At 31.2% G+C, this 22297-nt stretch overlaps 1 protein-coding gene across 1 annotated transcript in view; it reads right to left on the bottom strand.

The window, feature by feature from the left end:
- LOC142334089 (T-cell immunomodulatory protein) overlaps positions 1-22297 on the bottom strand; it is a 77375-nt gene that overhangs the window by 25378 nt on the left and 29700 nt on the right. The window contains exons 3-7 of the mRNA XM_075381772.1: positions 20560-20816; positions 16447-16640; positions 13851-14102; positions 8015-8281; positions 6424-6619 (exon numbers count right to left, since the gene is read on the bottom strand). Of these exons, the coding sequence (XP_075237887.1) occupies positions 6424-6619; positions 8015-8281; positions 13851-14102; positions 16447-16640; positions 20560-20816 (1166 nt within the window). The remainder of the gene's footprint in view (positions 1-6423; positions 6620-8014; positions 8282-13850; positions 14103-16446; positions 16641-20559; positions 20817-22297) is intronic.

The following is a 22297-nucleotide window of genomic DNA, read 5'->3' as shown; positions in this document are numbered from 1 at the left end:
CATCGCATGCTTTTTTCTGACAGCTCAGTCTCATGAAGATGTTTATTATTTTAAATACAATATTCCTTAGTTACTGCCGTACTTTGATGTTGATGTTTGACCTGAATGAGGATCATTATCAGTTGAAGTTCAAAGACCATTTGACTTTCCAAATGGTCTTTTCAGTATTTCAAATGTCTCATAAAAGGTTTTCCCAGTTTAATACAAAATTTTAGACAAATTCACTATACATAAAAATCACACATTTAAAACATAATAAAAATTGTCAGATTCATGGTAAAATTTGTTGACATAAACAGGTATAGTGTAGTATGATGACAAAACAAAACTTGTAGTATTTGTAAAGCTATTTCTTAATGTAGTCATTAGACTACAACATGATTTGCATTTTATTGGCAGTTCTATTTAGTATGCTAATCTCAAAATTAGGTATGTCACATGAATATCATGTATATATGAGAATCAGTCAAATGTAAACCACAGTTTTATTTTTAACATTTATTAATACAAAATAAAAATATAAAATTTACTTTTGTCTGTGTAAATAATTTTGCTGAAGTTCTACACATTTTTTCCAACATGTGGAAAGTTTGTGGATCCTTCTTTATAAAAAATTTGAGGATCTGTCACAATCACTTGTGAATGGATTCTTCTATTTTGTTGTCGCTCTGGAATCAATGTCTTCCCACTGCCTCCTTCAATGACCGAAACGAAAATAAATTGCAGTTATAAATTTGGATTATATGAGAGATGTTCTAAAGTTACCCAGCAGATTTTGTTCAGCTTATCTCGAGTGCAAATGGGTGTGAGAGGCTGGTTGTTTTCGTGAAGGAGAATTATATTTCTGATCAGCTGAAGACGACTTTTGTTCCTGTAGGTAGCTGTAGGAGTTTTCACTTTGTCCAAGACGTGGTAGAAGTATGCAGCATTCAGTTCAACTTTGATGGAGAAACTCAATGAGTAACATGTCTTTCCAATTTAAACAGACAGTTGCCAGGACTTTTCCAGGTGATGGAGGAGCATCTTCCTTTACACTCATATCCTATCACATGTGATACTCAATGGAAAAAATTATTTACCTTTCGTTGAAATTGATTCAGGAGGTTTTGGTAAATTTCCGATCAGGCCTGTTTCTGATATTAAGGTAAAGTCTTGGAATCCAAGTTGCACAGATTTTTTTGAACTTGAGTTGCTTTTTTATAATGATATAGACATTTCAATGACTGATAACCATCTAAAATAATTTTTTTTTAAGTTTCCAGTAATAGATTTTTGTAAGCTGTCAGTTGAACTCAATAATATCATGGATAATTGAATGTTGTCATTTGTTACGCTTGAACAGGTATTGTAACTTCTATTTTCTACAGCTTCATTTCCTCCCTTAAATTTATTGATCTAGTCATAGACAAGGAAGGGTATATAATAACATCATATCCTCAAACTGTGCATGCAGTCTAGTCAAAATTTTAGAGTGTTTGATGCCTTCACCATAAGAAACTTCACGATTATATGTTGCACAACTGACTACAGAACTTCTTATTCTGATGTATGTTGTTGCTCAGAGAGACGTGAATACTGAGACGGCTGGAGCACCCAATCTCTTCCTGCACAGAAACATGCCTCCCCACCAGCCTGCTCATGTACATATGCGAGCTGTGAAGACAAAAGCCCAGTTTTTATTTGACCGACCTCCTTATATATACATATATATATATTATTTTTCTAAAATCAATCCTTTCAAGACCCATACCATCTCTGCACTAATAATTTAAATATGTATAATTCAACTCAATCCACCCAGTACAAAAATAAGATAACTCTTACCTTATTTTTTTATTTTTCATATAATTTTTTTATGAAATCACTTTCGCAGGATCCTTTATCATCAGTCGTATATAACATGTAAAATTACATATCAAACATAAGAAAAATTAAAATTAAAAGATTAAAATTACAATAACATATGAAGTCAAATAAATGAAATAAAATAAAAATAAAAATATATAATGACATGTATATGGCTAGCCAAATACTACAGTACTGTACTATTTAAATAAATATTTCAACAGTAAAATTAATGTTGAAATTCATTAACATAAGTTAAAAGAATCTCAACTTATCAAAATTGGTAATTTAACTAAGATAAAAAATAATAATAATAACAGAAATTTTTATGATAATAAGTTTCAGAAAACATGTTGTGAATAAAAACGGTGTTTCATGTTTCTTGGATACGCAAGAAAATTCAAAAATATTAATAATGAGTTTTAAATTTGACAAATATTAACTTTTGGTGATAATGAACAATCTGTTATTGCTAATGCTTTTAAATTTCATCTATTTGATAATAACAAGAATATTATAACTGATTCTGAAATAAATATTAATAAAATTAAGCCTTTTGATAAAGAACAGTTATGCAATATTATTAGTAACAATATCCATAAAATTAAAGGTATCAATTTTATTATCAAACCACTTTTTAATAAAAAAGTAATTCACTATTTAAAGAATAAATTAAATGAAAAAAAATTGTATCATATTAAAATCTGATAAAACTAATACACTTGTTATAATGTACATTGAAAATATATTTTGATGTATATATATTTGAAAATAATTCTAAAATAATAAAAGTCCCTACTTATGAATTTCTAAAAATAACATTAAGTTTAATAGCAAAATATCAAACTATTTTTAATTATAAAAATAACTTAAGTACCATACTAGATTATGAACTGTCGCTCCATACTTTTTGAACTGTCGCTCCAAAATTAACAGAACTTCTAAAAATAAACAAACCTGGGATCCCAATGCAACCTTTGACTGATTTTACATCTGCTCCATCTTATACTATTTCAAAATAGTGAATAAAATCCTTAGGATGAAATGAATTTGCATTATAATTACAACATAAAAAATGTTGATGTCATTTATGATCCGGTTATTTAAAATCCGGTTAATTAAAAGATTAACGGTGAAAAATCTAATTTGTTAAATTTAAAAACTCATTAGTATTAGTATAAGTTTTTGAATATTCTTGCATATCAAAGAAACATGAAGCACCATTTTTATTCACAACAATATTTTTTTGAAACTTATTCTGTTTTAATTATTGGATTACTTGGTTAATAATCAAAAATAAAAAAGAAACAATCATACAGGAAAAAGAAAGATAACATGAAGAAATATATCTCAAAAAACAAAAAGATGAATATGAAGGGGAAGGAAACATTAAAAACAAGAGAAGAATAAGAAAATTAAGAGAAGATGATAAATCTAAAGAAGAAGAAAATGTTAAAACTAAAGAAAGAATAAAAAGATTAAGAGAAGATGATAAAGAAGAAGAAGTTAAGGCCAAAGAAAGAATAAAAAGATTAAGAGAGGTTGATGAATATAAAGAGAGAAAGTTTGAAAACTAGAGAACGTGTACACAAATTAAGATCAGGAGAATTATATCAAACCAAAGAGTAATTAAATGATTGACAACAAAAAACTAATAAACGAAATGATAATCAACTTTGAATTAGGGAGAATATTGTCTGACAATATCAGAGGAATAATGAACTAAAAAAAATCAGAATTTTTTGCAATTTATTAAAGTTGGGCATATATGCCTCAGTGTATATGTTGTTTTTGTGAGGTTCTATTTTTCAGTCACTCTGTAATTAACCTTAATGTAGATAAGATTAAACAGAAATTCCAGAACAATTAATTAATTAATTAATATTAATTAGTTTAATAAAATTAAAATAGAAAATCCAAAAATAATACGATTCTAAATTGTAATTTTCAGTTAATATTAAATAATCAGATGTTTCATCAAATACACATATGTAATGCCTATTAAATTACATTAACACATTTTTTAAATTACATAAAATTTTATTTCACTAATAATTTCTTTTCATTTTTTTTATTATCTTTGAATTATTTATTGTAATTTGTTTTGTTTTTTTTACAATCACAGGTTAATAATTATTAAATCAATATATTTAAATAAAAAAGAATAAAAGTTAAAATAAATAAATAAATAAAAAACAAAGCACGTGAAGTCTGATTGGAACTGATGTGCCTTCCCTTTAAGATCCAAATACTTTATTAATTAAAATTTTAATTTTAATTTCAATTTCAACTGAAAAGGGAGATGTACAACTAGATGTTACAGCAGTGCTAAATCCAAAATTTCAACATCCTATGGCTAATTGTTTTTGGGTTATACAAGATATACACGCATATACATACATACGAATGTACAGACGTCATGTCAAAACTAGTCAAAATGGAATCAGGGATTTCAAAATGGATATTTCCGTTGAAATCTGAAAACAGAAATGGTTTGCGATCACAATACTTCCTTTACTTCAAACAAGGAAGTAAAAAAATTGAAATAATAACAAAAAAAGGAGATGAATTCTGATGAATGACATTTTTTGTGATCATAATACTTTCTTTACTTCGTACAAGGAAGTAAAAACAAAAATAATACTGATCTATACAATTTATGTAGGGTTTATAAAATAAAGTGTAACGATTGTGACAATATTTATATAGGTAAAACTAATAGATAATTTAAAGCCAGATTTTATGAACATTTTAAGTATTATAAAAATAAAAATTAGGCTTTTCTAATATTGCATATTATCTTATAAACAATAAACATTTTATTTCTGCTGTTAATGCTAATTTGAAAATATTAGGAATTAAAAAAGGAGATATAAATAAAAATCGAGATACTTAAGAAAAATATTATATATATAAATATTAACAAAAATTCAACTTAATCAACTTACAGACAGAATTTGAAGGTGGTACACTCATAAAAGCTGCAATAGATAGCAGCACCTTTATAGATATTACATTAAATATTTATTTAAATAGTACAGTACTGTAGTATTTGGCTAGCCATACACACGTTATTATATATTTTTATTTTATTTCATTTAATTGACTTCATATGTTATTGTAATTTTTATTTTTCTTATGTTTGATATGCAATTTTATATAAATATATTATATATGACTGATGATGCGTGATCCTGTGAAGGTGATTTTGTAAGAAATTATATGGAAAATGAAAAATAATTTAAGAGCTGTCTTATTTCTGTACTCGGGTGGATTGAGTTGAGTTATATATACATAAGCATCTTTGTTGCGGCTCTGCCCACACTATATGATTACTTGCATTTGCTGTTGCGGTTTGGGGATGTTTAGCTGGTCTCTCTATGTTTAGCCTCTGGAATCACTGTAAGGTATTACTTCAGAGGATGAGTGAGAATAATATGAATGAATGTGTTGAATGTCTTGCACAGTTTCAGGTAGACCATTCCTGAGATGTGTGGTTAAATGAAACCCAACCACCAAAGAACACCGGTATCCACGATTTAGTATTCAAATCCATATAAAAATACCTGCCTTTACTAAGATTTGAACCTTACAACTCTCAACTTTGAAATCAGCAGATTTGCGATGACGAATTCACTACTAGACCAATGCGATAGGTATGTTTAGCTGGTCAAGGCTCATTTTGCTCACCCTACCCTTGTAGCTAGCCTGTAGCCCTGTGTTCATGCTTGTAATAATGATAAATAAAATTAAAGCCTGTTCGGTTTATAAAAACTATCAGTATATTGTAATTTCTTCAGACTAACAGTTTAGTCAGTACAGGACCAACTAACTGCTTTTTAGATTTCCCACTGCAGCTTCGCTCATTAAATACATAATCAGAATTACCAACATAAATTACTGTCAAAATATTACCAAATCTCAAAAAGATTAATTCAGCAACAGTGGCAAAAACAGTAAGAATGTAAAAACCAATTTTTGTTTTTTTACCTCTTAAAAATATTAAAATTCAAAATACCTGAAAACGGTTTTTAGATATTTATCTGAAGAGTATTTTTGCAAGCTCAAATCAAGTAAAGATCTCATTTAGTATAATTGTAAACGGGGAAACTTTGCAATCACTGTTCAAAATTCTTTTACCTTTCTTTACTCCTTTTACGGTTGAATTTAAAAAAATATAGAAATAGTGTTTTACATATTCACATAAAGAACCATACACCAAAAGTTAAGTTAATATCCTGATTTTTTATCGATAAATTAAAAAAAGATAGTAAAATAATTCACAAAAATAGTAAAATCTGATGTTACTCTAACCATTTCAAGTTGAAATTTCAAAAACATCCTTTCTTAGTGTGCACTTACACTGTAAGAAGAACGATGTACACAAATTTTAATCAATTTATCTTCAGTAGTTTTTGCTGAACATTGATTATGGATCGCTCACAACATGTCCATTTATATATGGTGTGTGTGTGTGTGTGTGTGTGGGGGGTGTGTGTGTGTGTGTGTGTGTGTGTGGGGGGTGTGTGTGTGTGTGTGTGTGTGAACAGAGAAAGAGAAAGAGATTATAACACTTACCTTAACACAGCAACACCCATAACTTTATTTTTTGATAATGAAAATCCATGTAAAGCATATCTATTTTTAACAAATCCACATTCAATTCTAGTTTCTTCAATTACAATATTTATACCATTAAATTGCAGTTTTATTAAATTAAAGCAACTATTTCTGCTTGATATAAGTATCGTATTTTCTTCTACATCTTTTACTCCTGATAAGAAAAAGTAATTAGGAATTCAGCACATTAAAAATTATAATATTTAGTCTCATTAACATAGTTTACCACTAAAAATTTTCCATTTATAAACATACTGTAGGTAAAATAAATAGCATAATATTGTGAGAATTTTCAATTAATTCTAATTTTTAAAACTATGATAATAAAGAGTAGATCACCGTTTTCAAGTCTTTCCTGTAGAAAAGAAAAGTTGTTGTGCAAGTACAGTATAGCCCAAGGAAACCAAGTTTCCTTAAGTTAAGTTTTGAAGTAACTCTAACAAATATAGAAAGATGAATTTACAAGTTATATTGTTGAAAACAAAAAGTAAATTAGGCCATTACGTGTTTCTACACAAAAAATTTCAATTTCTAAAAACAATGTACATAAGATGATGGCCATCTGAACGTATGAATTCTTGGAGGTGAATTCTGAGATTTTGCGTGGCACTTTGAAATACTTCCATGGGAATTCATGGGACCACATGGTCTGATAGTTTCAGTTCCTATACAACTTGAATTTTGTAAGAATGAAACTTACGAAATATTATGAATGAAACTACTGTGAAATATTAGGCAGATGATTGTCGGTTTAGGTTCAGTGCTGCTGCGTGTTTCCTTGCGGTCATCGTGAGCTCCTTCCAATTGAGGCCCAAACTGCTTCAATGTTTTCTGGGGTTTGTTGACCTCCTGGTGGTTTCTTTTTTAGAGCTGAACCTGTCTCCTTGAATCCATTCTCAATCCATGTTTTTATGGTGTGGCAAGATGGAATGGAACCATGACGTCATAAATTGTAATGATGTCAAAATTCCCAGCAGTCATACTGTCATCGTTCTTCTAAAATGCCTTCATAGCAAATGCACGCTATGTACCGACCCATTGGTCCATGATTACTACACGGCAGGTAGTTGTGCACAGAAGGATGCCAGTCCCACCTTTTTACCACCTCCTCAGGGATGCCACTACTACCTTCCAAATTTCCTGTTTTCCAGTGCCACTCTGTGTTATGAAAGAATCTTAAGGGAAGGGTATTATTTCATACTTTGCTTATTTTTTCTAACTAGGGGTGCTACTTGAACACTTAAATAAAATAGATAAATTAAATAACTACAGAAAACAAAATGACAGTGAATTGCCAAAAATATTTTGTGTGTACCTTATAATATATATTGATTCAATATGTCTATTAGATCCTAAATATTTTTCATAAGTATTTGTTTGTTATGTTATAGGAAAAGTCCAAAAACATTAAAAGAAAATGTAGCAGTTTTTTATATTAGGATAACGTAAAACTTGAACATCTTCGTTCTAAATTTATTAGAGCCAAATTTATTTACTTTTTCAATGACATAGCATATATATATTTATATATAATAATAAAATATCCTACCTGTAATAAATCTCATTTTTGTATTGTGATAAAAAACAGATAAAAGTTTACCGGTATCGCTATTAATACATGCGATAACAATAAACGATCCTTTGACAGCAATACAAAAAAATCCTTTATCAAAATTCCAACAGATAATTTTTCCTATCAATATTCTATCTTCGATAAGCCATACTTCATCAACGACTGAAACCAATGCATTCTTATCATTTTTCATTATCTGAATTATATTTATAAGGCCTTTATTATTTCCGACGATTAAATAACCTGAAACAAGAATTAAAATTTAACTTTTAAAAAATAATCTTGATGTTAATAACTTAAAAATAACTATGTATACTGTCAAAACTAACTACAATACTGTGAAAATATGGAACACAGATACAAATTGTAACAAAGAATTAAATTCCTTGAGGCTCTCTGGGCAATAATCAGCGACAAGTTGTCAGAAATATTTACAATTTGTAAGAGAAGCATAATCAAAAAATGTATTCAAGAAATAGACAAACATACTTTTGAGTGGATATTCCTTAGTAAGGAATTTAAGCACAGTTAAACAATTATTTTCTAAAATTATTTCTCTTCCCCTGAAATAACTTTCACATTAATGAAATCAAAAAATTAAAATAGCCTGAAGAAGAAAATGAAGGGACCAAGCATCGACTAGGATAAGAAGATCCCCTCTAACAAGTGCCAGTATCCCAACCCCATAGGGGAAAGACACCCACCTTGTGACATTACCGGTCGCCACACCACCCCCTCCGTTCTGAGCCCTGAGGGGCTTTACCAGAGGTCATCTTTAGACCCTCTAACTGATTACATCTCACAGTCTCACAGTAATCAGCCAGGCCTCGGTCGGGATGCCTCTGCCGACATTTGCATCAGTAAAATACATATCAGATTTCGCTTTCACGTATACCTCAAACGGACATCTTCACATCCAACCGAACATGATTCCCTAAAACTAACTGATCGAAACCGCGGAAGCGCGAACCCCGCGGCTAGTCCAGATTTGACAGTACCGTTCGTGACTGTGAATGCGTCAGAAAACGAACGAGTTTAAAGTTAAATCAGTGCTACACTCATACCAATCAAAATTATGTCTTACGCAACATAGAAATTCAGACCTACACCCAAATAAGTCGACCAATTTAGATCACCTAGCAAGGGAAATGCAAACTCATTTCGGTCCGTGCAGGAGCCGGGAACAAACCCCGCAGCCCCACCCGATCCCATCATGGTGTCTCGCGTGGCATTACCAAGTCACGATCAGGACCGCCACCGGCGGAGGGAAGCCACGCCCCCGATCGCACGGGTTAACATGCGCCGCTCACCAGCGGAAGCCCCAAATCGAATCACAAAAGATACCAATATAACCGTACCGTGATGCCAATGCGCCTACCTACGACCAATCTAATGCCTAAGCCGGAACCCTAGCCACCTGGGATCCTACCACGATCGAGTACCTCGATTAAACCCACTCTGCAGACCTACACACCGCAAAGGCGTGAAAAAAACCAGCCACTACAGACCACTTCTCGCGGATCATCCAGTTAATACGGAGATCCAGAAAGGAATGTATTCTCTCCAGTTCCCTAACAGCTCGTGATCGTTCGACCTCTTATCGGAGAAAGACGTAGAGGACGTGGTCCACTGTATCATCAGTCCCACAATCCGGGCATTGACTCGAATCCACCAAACTCGCTCGAAAGGCACCATGCCTGGAGAAAAACTGTGTGATATACGGATTGGTAGACCCTTTCAATCGCACCTACATCAGACACTATAGGAAATATACCCATGCGTGTAGCGATCTCTGAGGGATTCGTCCCACCAGACCTGCCAAGACGCAAGGCCCCGGTCTTCAATCTCACGGTTTCGTTCTGACGTCAATAGGTTATTTACATTAGAAATGTAGCGTTCCTTACGCTCATTAGCCAAGATATCTATTTGTTTGACTCCGGCTATAACAGAGACTGCCTCCCGCGAGACTGTTCTATAACCGCCTATAACAGCCAGCAAGAGGAGTCGCTGGGCCCGCAGCAAAATGTCCGCGCAATACCTAAAATCTATGCGGTGAGCCCAGACAGGCGCAGCATACATCATAATAGCTTCGCTGACACCTTTGTAAAGGATACGCATGGTACGGTAATTCAACCCCTAATTGGAATGAATGACTCTACGGATTCCATGAAAAGCATCAGCGGCCTGTTTTGCTACGTACTGCAGATGTTCCTTGAACCGAAAATTCTCATCAAGGATAACAGCCGGGTATTTTTGAGCCGTAACGTACCGAATGGGGAGACTAGCCATCCGAACCCGGATTCGTCGGGAAGCAGCCGATCGGCTCTTAAGCAACATCATTGTGATTTTCTCCGGGCTGAAAATCATCTTATGTTGGAGACTCCACAGTCGAAGTGTCTCACAAGCACGAGCAGCTCGGAACTCTACCTCGTTACGCGAATCCCCTTCAATCATTAGCAGCGCGTCGTCAGCATAAGCGAAAACACGACAACCACATGGCAACCTTAAACACAACATGGAATCGAATTCTATGATCCAAAGAAAGGGACTCATAACACTGCCCTGAGAACATCCTTTAGTTAAAGTCTTACGAACCTTCGAGCCGCCATCACGCAGGAAAACGGTACGATGGCTGAAATAACTTGAGAGCACTTCATTCTGTGTACACTTACGCTTTTTCATTTGAAACAGGGCAGAAGGCCACCATAGGTTGTTAGATGCCCCGGATATGTCCAGAAAAATCTATACATATTTACATGGACTAGAGGAAGCTATATCCATCACCTTTAGTATGTAATCCTCAGTGCTCTTGCCCGGTCGGAAACCATACTGGTTGTCCATTACCAAATGATCAGTGGCCAATCTAACAATAGTACGCAAATATAGGACCTTCTCAAAAACCTTGCCGATCACGGGCAAGAGCGTTAGTGGACGGTAAGAAGAACTAATAGTATTTGTCGCCACCTTTGAACACCAACACCAAGTCTCCACGCTTCCAACACGCCGGAAAGTGGCCGGCGAAGAGCAACCTATTATATATTCTAGTTAGAGGACCAAGTACTGGGAGCGCTCGGAAGGAAAGCTCCACTGTGATACAATCATATCCGGGGGCTTGTGTCGTGCCATACTACAGATCACTTGGCACATCTCCGCCTCAGTGATCTCAGAAAATTGTAAGACGGTCTCAAAAATCGCGACCTCCCGACTAACACGCCGGTGGTATGAAACCTCATCCAACATAGTGTCATCCGGGAGCAAATAATTCAGCAAAATATAAGGACACGGTCCTTATCAATTATCACACCCTCGCGGGTTGATAAAGCTGACAAGAGAGTATTTTTCCTGCACTTATGTCCAAGGGCTCTATACACAATGCCCCAAGGGTCTCTATTCCCTTGCTCCTGAACGAAGGAGCGCCAGGAATTACGCTTGGAGGACCTAATGTTATGAAAGAACCTAGCCCTCCTTCTGCGGTAATCCGCCGTTAGGGCTGCACGCCGTTCGGGATCACCCTCTCGTTGCGCAGCCCTTCTGAGTCGATTCACAGACTGTTTTATTGCTGTCAGATTCCGAGAATACCAATCAGATCTACGTTCCCGGCTAGTGCCTCTAGGAATGGCAGCTTCAGCCGCCGCCGCCACCGCAGAAGTGAAATTTTCTGCCAGGACATCTTATGGCAGGTCGTCAAGATCTCGAGAAAAAATCTCCAGCCTGAACTCCAACAAAGAGGAGAATTTCGCTACTCCGTCTTTCTATGCAGGAAGCGCTCCCAGTAAACAGGAAAGTGTCCCTCATGGCCATAGTGCAGCTCATCCGGTATTTCAAAAAGTATCAACCGATAATAACTAGAAAAGTCACCGACCACAGACCAGTCAAGGACCCTGCCAGGGATATCCCTACCCATGGTGATGTCAATATTTGTACCTGAAAAGGCCCTTCATCACCAAGTGTCAACAGCCTGTTTCAGGGTGGATGAATGGATAGAGGTTAGCACACTCTATTGTCCTTGGAGCAGAAAATGGCCCCACAAGGTGGAAGTGCCAAAATTGATGAACGGCATTAGGATCCAGAAAGCAATGGTAAACCACTGCATTAAAGATCCTGAAGGATATTCCTTTGAGTTCACATGGAATGACTGTTCAATGTCATGTTCAGATCTGGCTACACGGACTACCTACCTTCGAAACAGAGAAGGCGCTTAGAAGAAGAAGAAAGGGGTAATTTTATTTATTTATTTTTTTGTATACTGTACAGCCAGAATTACCTCTGAATATCATTTCCTACCTATAGTCTGCATGAAAATCCTAAATAAAAATAAGAAATAATAAAAAAATATATAAATAATTGTTCCATTTATATTTTGTTTTAATAAATAAATAAATTTTTGTTCAGCTAAGAGCATAAGAATGAATAGTAAGATTTCATCATAAAAAATATAACATAAAAAATTGATGTGGTAAAAGTCTACTATAAAATATTTCACGATTCAGAAGCCGTTTTATATATATATGGTATATGGTATATATATATATATACACACACAAACAAATACATACATGGGATGCAAAGATATAAAAACATTTCCGAATAACCGTGATCTGTTAGATTGAGACTGTACCTGATGCACGCAAAAGCAGTTAGCCTTCAATGTACTAACAAATACCCGTTTGAATTTTGAAAGTTGGGCGATTCTTTGGAGAGATATTATAAGGTCATCCCATTGCAAATAATCGCCCAGGAAGTTTGTTTGATGGTGATGATTGGTCTGACTATCCACGAGGTGGTCGCATACTTTACCATTCTAGCCTCACACACAGTCCCCATGGGAAGCCCATTATATTTAAACAGAAATTTTTAAAATTTATTTAATATTCTTTTATTTAACATAAATTTAATTCTGTTATTTTCATAATATTATTTATTCAATTTGAATCATTCAGTTCAAACCCAGTCCACACAATTGTACAGACTAACAGTTCATTAAAGTTTGTGTTCAACTGGAAAATCTCCACTACTACATATGTATTTTTTTTTATAGAGATGTAATATATCTAAAAACCTTCTCAGCTGAGCCACGAAACATCGGTAAAAATTTGGTTGCGACTGATCGAGTAGTTTTTTTTGTTTATCCCGAACAAACAAAAACCCTCTTCCTCCTTATATAAGAGAGTATATCTATACTCTCATACTCTGCAGAGTATACTCTGCATAGAGAGTATGCTCTCTGTATACTCTGCATACCTATGCATACCTATGTATGCATAGTAAATATTTAATAATGTTGACAATTTGTATTATCATTTAGAATTAAATGATATCTTGTTCCCTTAAATCTTTTACTAAAATACTTCATCAACATGTAAAAAATAATAAAAAATAAAGTGGAACGAAGTAATCTTATATGAATTTCAAAAAACTTTTATAAATGTAATTTAAAAATCATATCTGATTTATTTTTCATCGCTTTACATTATTCATTACAGATTATATATAGAAATACAAGAAGATAATCGTCAGCTAATATAATAGTTTTGTTAATAGGAAGTTGAAACGTGTTATTGCTTATTTAACCTTTCTAAACAAAAAAAAGAAAAATCTCTTTAGGAAAGTTGTTTTGAAATATTTTATTAAAACACAGTACTGTCTATTCGATTATCTTTTTAGTTTTGTTATGACTGCTACCTCTGTTAAAATTTGGATTAATAATTTTCGATCTACAGGATTGTTTGTTATTTGAAATCTACAAATACTATCGCACATTTAATGTTCTTACATATGAGTTTATTAATTTTTTAAAAAAAATATAACTTACCTAAATTAGAATTGATTTCATGCCAATAAAGAGCAGTTACATAAAATAATTTTGAATTCACAGAACATAATACTAGAGCAGATATATTTGTTTCATTTATATTATGTTGTATAGTATTTTCTTTATTCTGTGCTTCATTACGTATTTTCCATATAGATATTATCCCATCTTGACTTGCAACCATTAATAATGACGTATTATTATTATTAGAATCATCATCACATACAGAAGATAATTTACCCCATGTAAAGGCTGAAATACAAATTTATCAGTAAAATAAAAAACAGATTTAGACAATTATTTACTATTAAAAAAAAAGATTATTTCCAATAAAAAGTTACTATTTCTATTTTAGAAACACAACGTGTCCATAAAAAAAGGATTTTCTACAGTCAGTTTGTAATAAAGAATGACAACAAACAAAGGTATGTAAAATGCAGAAGCATTTTTTAGAGTTAGGCATTCCAAAAAAAAACTGTTCACGTTTTAAAAGGACTATGCTCTACCAGTTATAAAATTCAGGTGATACATAAGATTTATCCACGATAAAAAATTATATGATTTGAATTCACTACATGCGTTCTGGATATGTTAGATCATAGAAAAAAATATTTACTCGTTTGACAAGGTAGTTGAAACATAAATTTTATTTTTAATGAAATAAAATAGGGCTTAGTTTATGTAAACCATGATGAAAATTGACCTAAAATACTTCCGTGAGGTACACCTTGTATTTAACTTCTATACTAATTACCATTACCTAATTGAAATTAAATAAATTTAAATCAAATCCAGCTTATACCATATTTTTATTTGAAATCTTATAGTCTGTTCTGGTCAAAACATTCGGATACATCCAAAAATTTTGTTACTATATGTTTACTTCCACCTAAATTCTATAAACCTCTTCCTAATATGAATCAGTACGAAATAAAATAAAAAAATTCATTTTGAAAAATTTTTTCAAAGGGGAATTGCTTTTTTAATTATTAAAATATTCACTAAAATTGATTTTGAATAAATTAAAATCAAAATTAAAAAACCTTTTTCAATTTTTTTTTAAATTTGTAAGCTCCCTTACCGGGGAAGAGGTTTTAAGTTATTTTAGTGATTTATTGTTTAACAAAATACATTTTGACCATTAGAAACATGAAATTGCAAAACTTTTTTTTTCATTTTGGGAGCTCTCATACTCAAGGGAAAGCATTCGGGTAAAATTAATTTTTAAGAAAATAATCTTAAGTAATAATAAATCTATAAAAATAACATTTTAAATTTCTTTGAAAAATACAAAGATACAGACGTAATTATAAATAAATAAAGTTGTGATTTTCTATTAACGGGATGAACATTTTTAGCTAATTTTTTTCAAGAAATACTATAAAAAAATAAAGGTTATAAAAAAATTAAGATTTTTACATTTTAAATGCAAGGATAATTTGCGAAATGGATTTAAGTTTTATAATAAATTTAAAAAAATTAAGAATATTTAAGAAAAAAAAAAAAATTTTTTGTTACTACGCACTATTGAAGTGGGATGGGAACGAAATGTTTACTAGTTTGAAGGCCTATTGATGGAGAAATTATAGATGATAAAGCTACCATTAACTCTTTTTTTTGAAACAAGATATAGCTAAAAAAAAAATAAATATATATATGGTCATTTTTGGGGGGACAGGGTGAATAATTAATAAAAATTTTTGGTAATTTGTGATCTCGATAAAAAAACTTAAAATTTATAAGAAATTTCTTTTGCTTAAGTGCCCCAGTAAATGTTTAAGATATTATTTTGATCAAAACAACCTGATTTTTGCAAAAATTTAATATACTCTTTCCTACCAAAATTATTACTTATTTACAGAGTTATAAGAAAATCAGTCAACAGGGTCCAGAATTATAAGATCAAAAACATTCCAAAATACATACGTATGTACACACAAAAATGCCCATATAAAGAAAATAGATTTATTGGACTTGGCACTATTAGAATAAACATTTTTTTTGCAGATTATTTACAATTTATTTAAATCAATTTGTAAATGTATGTTAAAAGGTACGAAACTTAAAAAAAGAACATTTTTTTTTTTTTTTTTTTTTACTTTTCATTACAATTACAGCAGCATATATCAGTACAGCTGGGAAAGTAATAATGAATTTTTATGAATAGCTATCCATAAAACATAAATATTAACAAAATTAAAAAAACATTACATATATATATATTTTCAAGCAAAATTATAATTAAAAGATGGAAGTATTTTTTTTTTTTTTTAAATCTTTCAGTAAAGAATGGTTTTTAAACATGATTAAACTAGAATATCGATTTACTACTAGTAGCATAATTGATTCATCCACCAATCTTTCTCAATGCAAACTTCATCTTCATTAAAATTTATCAAATAATACCAAATTGAAATAAAAACATGGCGGAGTGGTAATATCTCATCCCGGGTTCAAATTCTGGTCAGGCATGGCATTTTTCATACGCTACAAAATTCCATTTCCATATTCTACATACAAGTTCTAAAGCTTCTGTAAAATTTCATCAACCAAAAAATAAATTAAATGATGAAAAGAAAAGATAATTATAACACACCTGTAAATTTAATTCTCCCAACACGATACGTCAGTTCTGATAATTGATGTTTAATACTCATACTAATCGAATTCCAAAATTGTTTACAACATTCAAGCCAAACATCAGATAAATTAAAAACTTCATCCCAATTTTTATAATTATAACCAATAAAAGATAACTGTCCGGCATTTGTTAAATATGCTAAAACACATCTGAAACAGAAAAAAAAATTTTTTTAGTAAAATTTGCTTTTAAAATTTACAAAATTATTTTCTTTTACCGTTAAAAAATTATTGTTAGAAAACAGATGATATTGAAAAATGATTTATGCACTGGATGGAATATCACTGAAAATTCAGAAAATAACCTAGAAGTTCACACATAAGTCTGTTACTGAACTAATCCTATGACGCTACAGAAACAGCAAGGATGTATTTATACTTTAAGAGGTCCCCTACATCCTTAACGTGGATCCAAGAAAAACCACAGGAGAGAAAAAAATTAAAGATAGATGAAACTATAGATGATGATAAAGACACCATAAAATGAGACAATGCCATCTAAAATTGTACCTCAAGCAGTTCACATCCACTCTGTTCACAATCTCTCAGTAGATATACTCCTTGGTATAACTTCTTCTGCATTTAATACGAGAGCACATCTAAGAGGTTAATAAATTTCTGAGGGAACAGGGTGTATTTATGCAGAATGGGTGCAGTATTCTGAGTTACAACAAACTGTTATTTCACTAAATATTAAAGAACTAAATGAGAAAATTTTTTCTTAAAAAAATTCCATCTTTAGAATAATATTATGTTGAAATATTTAACAGAATTATATAAATTGTTCATTCTTATAGAATTAGAGTACAATTTTCAAAACTGCTCATGCAAAGTTCTTTCCACCATTTCACATAAATATAAGGATGAAAATCTTTAAGATCCTTATCATTACTATAAATCTATAGATCCACTCAGAATTTATAAAAACACTCATATAAAAAAAACCATGAATAATAATTAGATATCAAAAATAAAAAAAATGGTTTGTACAAAAAGTACAAGAAAGACGGATAGGGGGTGGATCGTGCCTAACATTCGTGTACTATGTTAAAACCCATCACTAATACCATGCGTAAGAGGAGACTAGGATTCTTTGGACACATCATGAAGATGTAAGATTCAAGACTTCTGAAACAGCTGGTACAGTACAGTCTTGACTCGACAAAACCAACAAAGAATATTTTTATGGATCAGAGAAATAAAAGAGGATTTGAAGAAAATTGGCCTTACACCAGAAGTTGACACTACAGACAAGATAAAATAAAAGAACCTTTTTGGTACGCTGGAAGGTGGAGGTAGATTTCACCAGTCCTAAGTAGGGGATATAAAAAATTTCCACCTTAAAGTTAAGAAAAACTTCAAATGTACTCGATACGACAATAGTTGCATGTGAAAAAAAGTTTCACATGTTTAGCTCCATCTTCTTAATTCCAGCAACATTTTGGTCATCCCGTGCCTTAAGGGTTGGTCATATCAAAAATTGTTTCAGAGAAAAGTTTTAGGTAATGTTAAGAGGACTAACGAACACTTTAAACCGATTCGATATTGTACCTATTAAGGAAGGTAAAATTTGTTGTCTTTGAAACCCCATTTTTTCCATCCCTGGGCCAATGGTTGGTGATATCAAAAAACTTTACTTAGTTTTAGGCCTTTATCCAAAGAATAGTAGGAACTTTATATTCCATATTTTACTTAATATGAAAGTTATAGCAATATTTTGTTTTTTCAAAAAAGTCCTCCATTTTCATCCCCATGGTCCGATTTTGCCCATTAACGAACTCAACTGAGATATTTTGGGTCATTATATTTTATGTATCAATTTGAAAGAGTTTGGTGCAAAATTATGGCAGTTATCGTGTCCACAAGAAAAAAGTATATATAAATATGTTATAGATATATATATATATATATATATACGTATTTTTTTTGTCTTTAGTCATTTGACTGAATTTGATGCGGCTCTCCAAGATTTCCTATCTAGTGCTAGTTGTTTCATTTTGGTATATCCCCTACATCCTACATCCATAACAATTTGTTTTACATATTCCAAACGTTGCCTACCTGCACAATTTTTTCCTTCATATATATGTATGACACATATACATATATACATATATATATGTATATATGTGTAATATATACATATATATATGTATATATGTGTAATATATACATATATATATATATATATGTATATATGTGTATACATATATATATATGTATACATAAACTTTTGAACTGACAGTGGTTTTGGAGTCTGGGGACATGAAACATGAAATGTCGAAATTTTCCACAAGTCAAATCATAATATCAATTACAATAGGTAGCTTTCTTATGAAATCTACCTAGATCAAGGACAAAAATACTCACTTCACACTCACAAGAAAGAAACTCACAATACAAATATTTTCAACCCTGGAAAGGCCATGGAGATCAGAATGTATGAAAACATACTGGGAGGAATGCAAGGCCTGAACAGTGCCTTCAAAGGAACTTGGATAATGGACTGACTCAAGTGATCCTGGCTCATCATCAAACTGCTCAAACCGTTTAATCTAGATAAATGAATTTTGGAGGGTATAATATTTTTATAATGTAAGCACCCACAACATTACCATCCATTATTCAATTTTTCCAAAATTTCAGCGTGCATGGTGGTGAAAAGGGGGGACAAATTTTCAGGAACAGAAGGTGTTAGTCATGAATTACTTTTTAGACTTTTTAAAAACTAACTGACACATATTTCACCATTTTTCAAAAATCTCATTTGGAGGGTAGCAAAGTTTTTTATAAAAATAGTATATTTCAGTTAACTAAAATTGTTATACACATGAAGATTGGTTTTTAGATTCTTCTTTAAAAAGAAACTGACATGTATTTCATCATTCTTTAAAAGTCTAATTTGGGGGCTGACTAAATCTTTAATGAAAATTCTTTGTACAGAAATAGAAGTTGTAATAACTATAAAAATCTGTATTTAGACTTATCTAAAAACAAATTGACACATTTTACCATTTTTCAAAGATTCAAACTGCGAGGTGGCAAAATTTTTCATGAAACTATATAAAACTGAAGATGTCACAATTATGAAAATTTTTATGTAGATATTTCTTTGAAAACAAAAAGGCAGATGTTTCACTTTTTCAAAAATCCAATTTGCAGGATAAGTTAGCAGAACAAAATTTTGTAATTTAAATCTCAATAATATGTAATTAATAATGATTATATTCTAGGCGATGACTGCAGTCTACTATCTGCATCATTTTATTGTTCAAATTTAAAGGTAAATATTGTACTTGTCATTCAAATAATATTTAGACAAATTTAAATGTAAATATATTAATCTGAGAGTATATCTGCTAAAATTTCAACTTTTAAATTATGGTAGAATTATAACAAATATCTGTTTCTTTTAAAAACTTATTTTGTAAACAAATCCAAAATCCATACAAGCAAAGCTGCAGGAACAACTAGTTACATTATAAAGTCTTTATTATGTCTTCCAATTATTCAACACACCAAAACGTTTTGTTGGGTTTATTAATAAAAGTTTGATTAATTTTGTGGATAAATTTATTGAAAGTAGTCTTTCAAAGCTTCTACAGTTATATCTTAAAAATGAATAACTACAGATGCACAAAACAAATCTTCGAATTCCTCAATTCTAGAATAAAAAAAAAAAAAAACATAACAAAAGAAACAATTAAAGGTACCCCTACGGTGAGTGATTTGGAAAAACTAAATACTTTAAGATATTTTAAATATTAAAGGCCAGAAGACCTTGAAGTATAGAATTTTCTCTCACTGTTTCAATATATAATAAATTGCAGCAGAAATAAATTATACTTATCTAAATAAGTATTTTGCTAGAACATTCTAGAAAAAAAAAAATCAAATTATAACTTAAAATCATCAACGTAAACCATATAATTTTTTGTTAAATAAATTATCCACTAAAGTTATGTGAAGAAAATTTATTATGGAATAAGAAGAATTTCCTGCTGAAAAAAAATGGTATTTTTTTTTTACTTCATTAAGAATAAAATTAAAAAAATATAACATAACATACCTTCCAGAACATAGAACTCCAGTAGATGATGACCATTCTATTTGCTTTACAATAGATTGTAAAGTAGTCGCTTTTTCTATTTGCGGTGCCAAATCTTGATTCAATAATAAATTAAATGCTTCATTCGTATCTGCTTTCATAAATAAATTACTTGTATTTATGCCAACATTACCAGTTGGTTTACTCTCATTTACATCGACATGATAACGATTACATCCGATAGCTGTTGTTTTATTATTTGGATTATAAAATAATTCCTATAAAATAATAATTATAAAAAAAAATATAAGTGAATAAATAATTAATTGGTTAATAATTATTTGGTAAAACATCCAAAATGCATTATGACACCTTTTGGTATTCGACTATAATATATTTAGTGACATTTGTCTTACAAAATTGTTTCCTTTCTTTCCAATAAATAAAGAATAAATAAATAGATAAAGAAGAATAAATGAAGAAAAGTGGTTTAAGAAGATCTAATAGAGCTAAACATAACAAAAGAAATGGTTAAAAACAGAGATAAAGGAAAATATTAAAATATGGAAACAAAAATTTCAGAAGAGATTGCAATACAAAAAAAAACAAAAGGGTTGTGTTTTGAATTTTTTTTTATTGTGGCAAATCATAATGCCAGTATTCCATGCTCTGTCATTTTTCTCTGAATCTTAATGCTACACTCAAGTTTTATCTCCTTTTTTTTTTTTGTCTTCAGTCATTTGACTGGTTTGATGCAGCTCTCCAAGATTCCCTATCTAGTGCTAGTCGTTTCATTTCAGTATACCCTCTACATCCTACATCCCCAACAATTTGTTTTACATACTCCAAACGTGGCCTGCCTACACAATTTTTCCCTTCTACCTGTCCTTCCAATATTAAAGTCCTTCCAATATTTTATCTCCTATAACAATATTAAAAGAAAAGTCACATCCCTTGTCACAATAGTGTTTCAGAAGTCGTTTTTAACATTTCTTTTTTTGTTGTTTATTCTTTTCTTTGAGTCTGTCACAGCTGTGAACAGATTTTATTGCTCAATTGAGGAATAATGTGTCCTACTGGTTCTTTTGAAATGAATATCTGGTTGGCGATCGGATAGTCATTTTGAATGAATTCAACCACTTTCTTTTGGTGCTTTTCATCAGCTAAAAAACCTAGTCGATCACTACAAAGTTTATTCTCAATATTGATGTTGATATTGATTATACAGCCTTTATTTATTGCCTTCCTACTTATAGAACTTATGGCTTTTAGATGACCTTGACATCACTAATGTTTACTTTTTCTTCTGTTATAAATTCAATCACTGCATACTGCTTTAGATATGTTTATATAACAGGCGTACTCGATTTCATAACAATGGAGATAAACAGAGAAATTCAGGTTGAATGAGTTTTGGTATGGTAGTAGTAAGGAAATGAAACTATAAGACGGCAGCAACAGCTGTTGGTTTGAGTAACATTTTGTTCTCCGATTAAATTCAATGTGCATTACATTTTAGCTGCCCCTTGTATTTTAACGTAAATTTCTATCTCAGCAATTAATCTATACCATTTAATACTTATTCTAACTACAGTTTTTGTTTGTGACAAAAAACACATAAGGGAATTTTTACACTTTATTTACACTGTTTGGAAAATTATTCCACTCTATAATTGTTCAATTTCTACGTTACTTCTTTTATAAATAAGTTGTAAAGCATTAGAGACAAAGTTTAACCTCGTCTCAATCCTTTCTTCAT

Source organism: Lycorma delicatula, chromosome 13, assembly GCF_047948215.1.
Source record: "Lycorma delicatula isolate Av1 chromosome 13, ASM4794821v1, whole genome shotgun sequence".
Taxonomy (NCBI): domain Eukaryota; kingdom Metazoa; phylum Arthropoda; class Insecta; order Hemiptera; family Fulgoridae; genus Lycorma; species Lycorma delicatula.
Note: the sequence above shows the minus strand (reverse complement) of the source record. Positions and strands in the feature narration are given on the sequence as shown.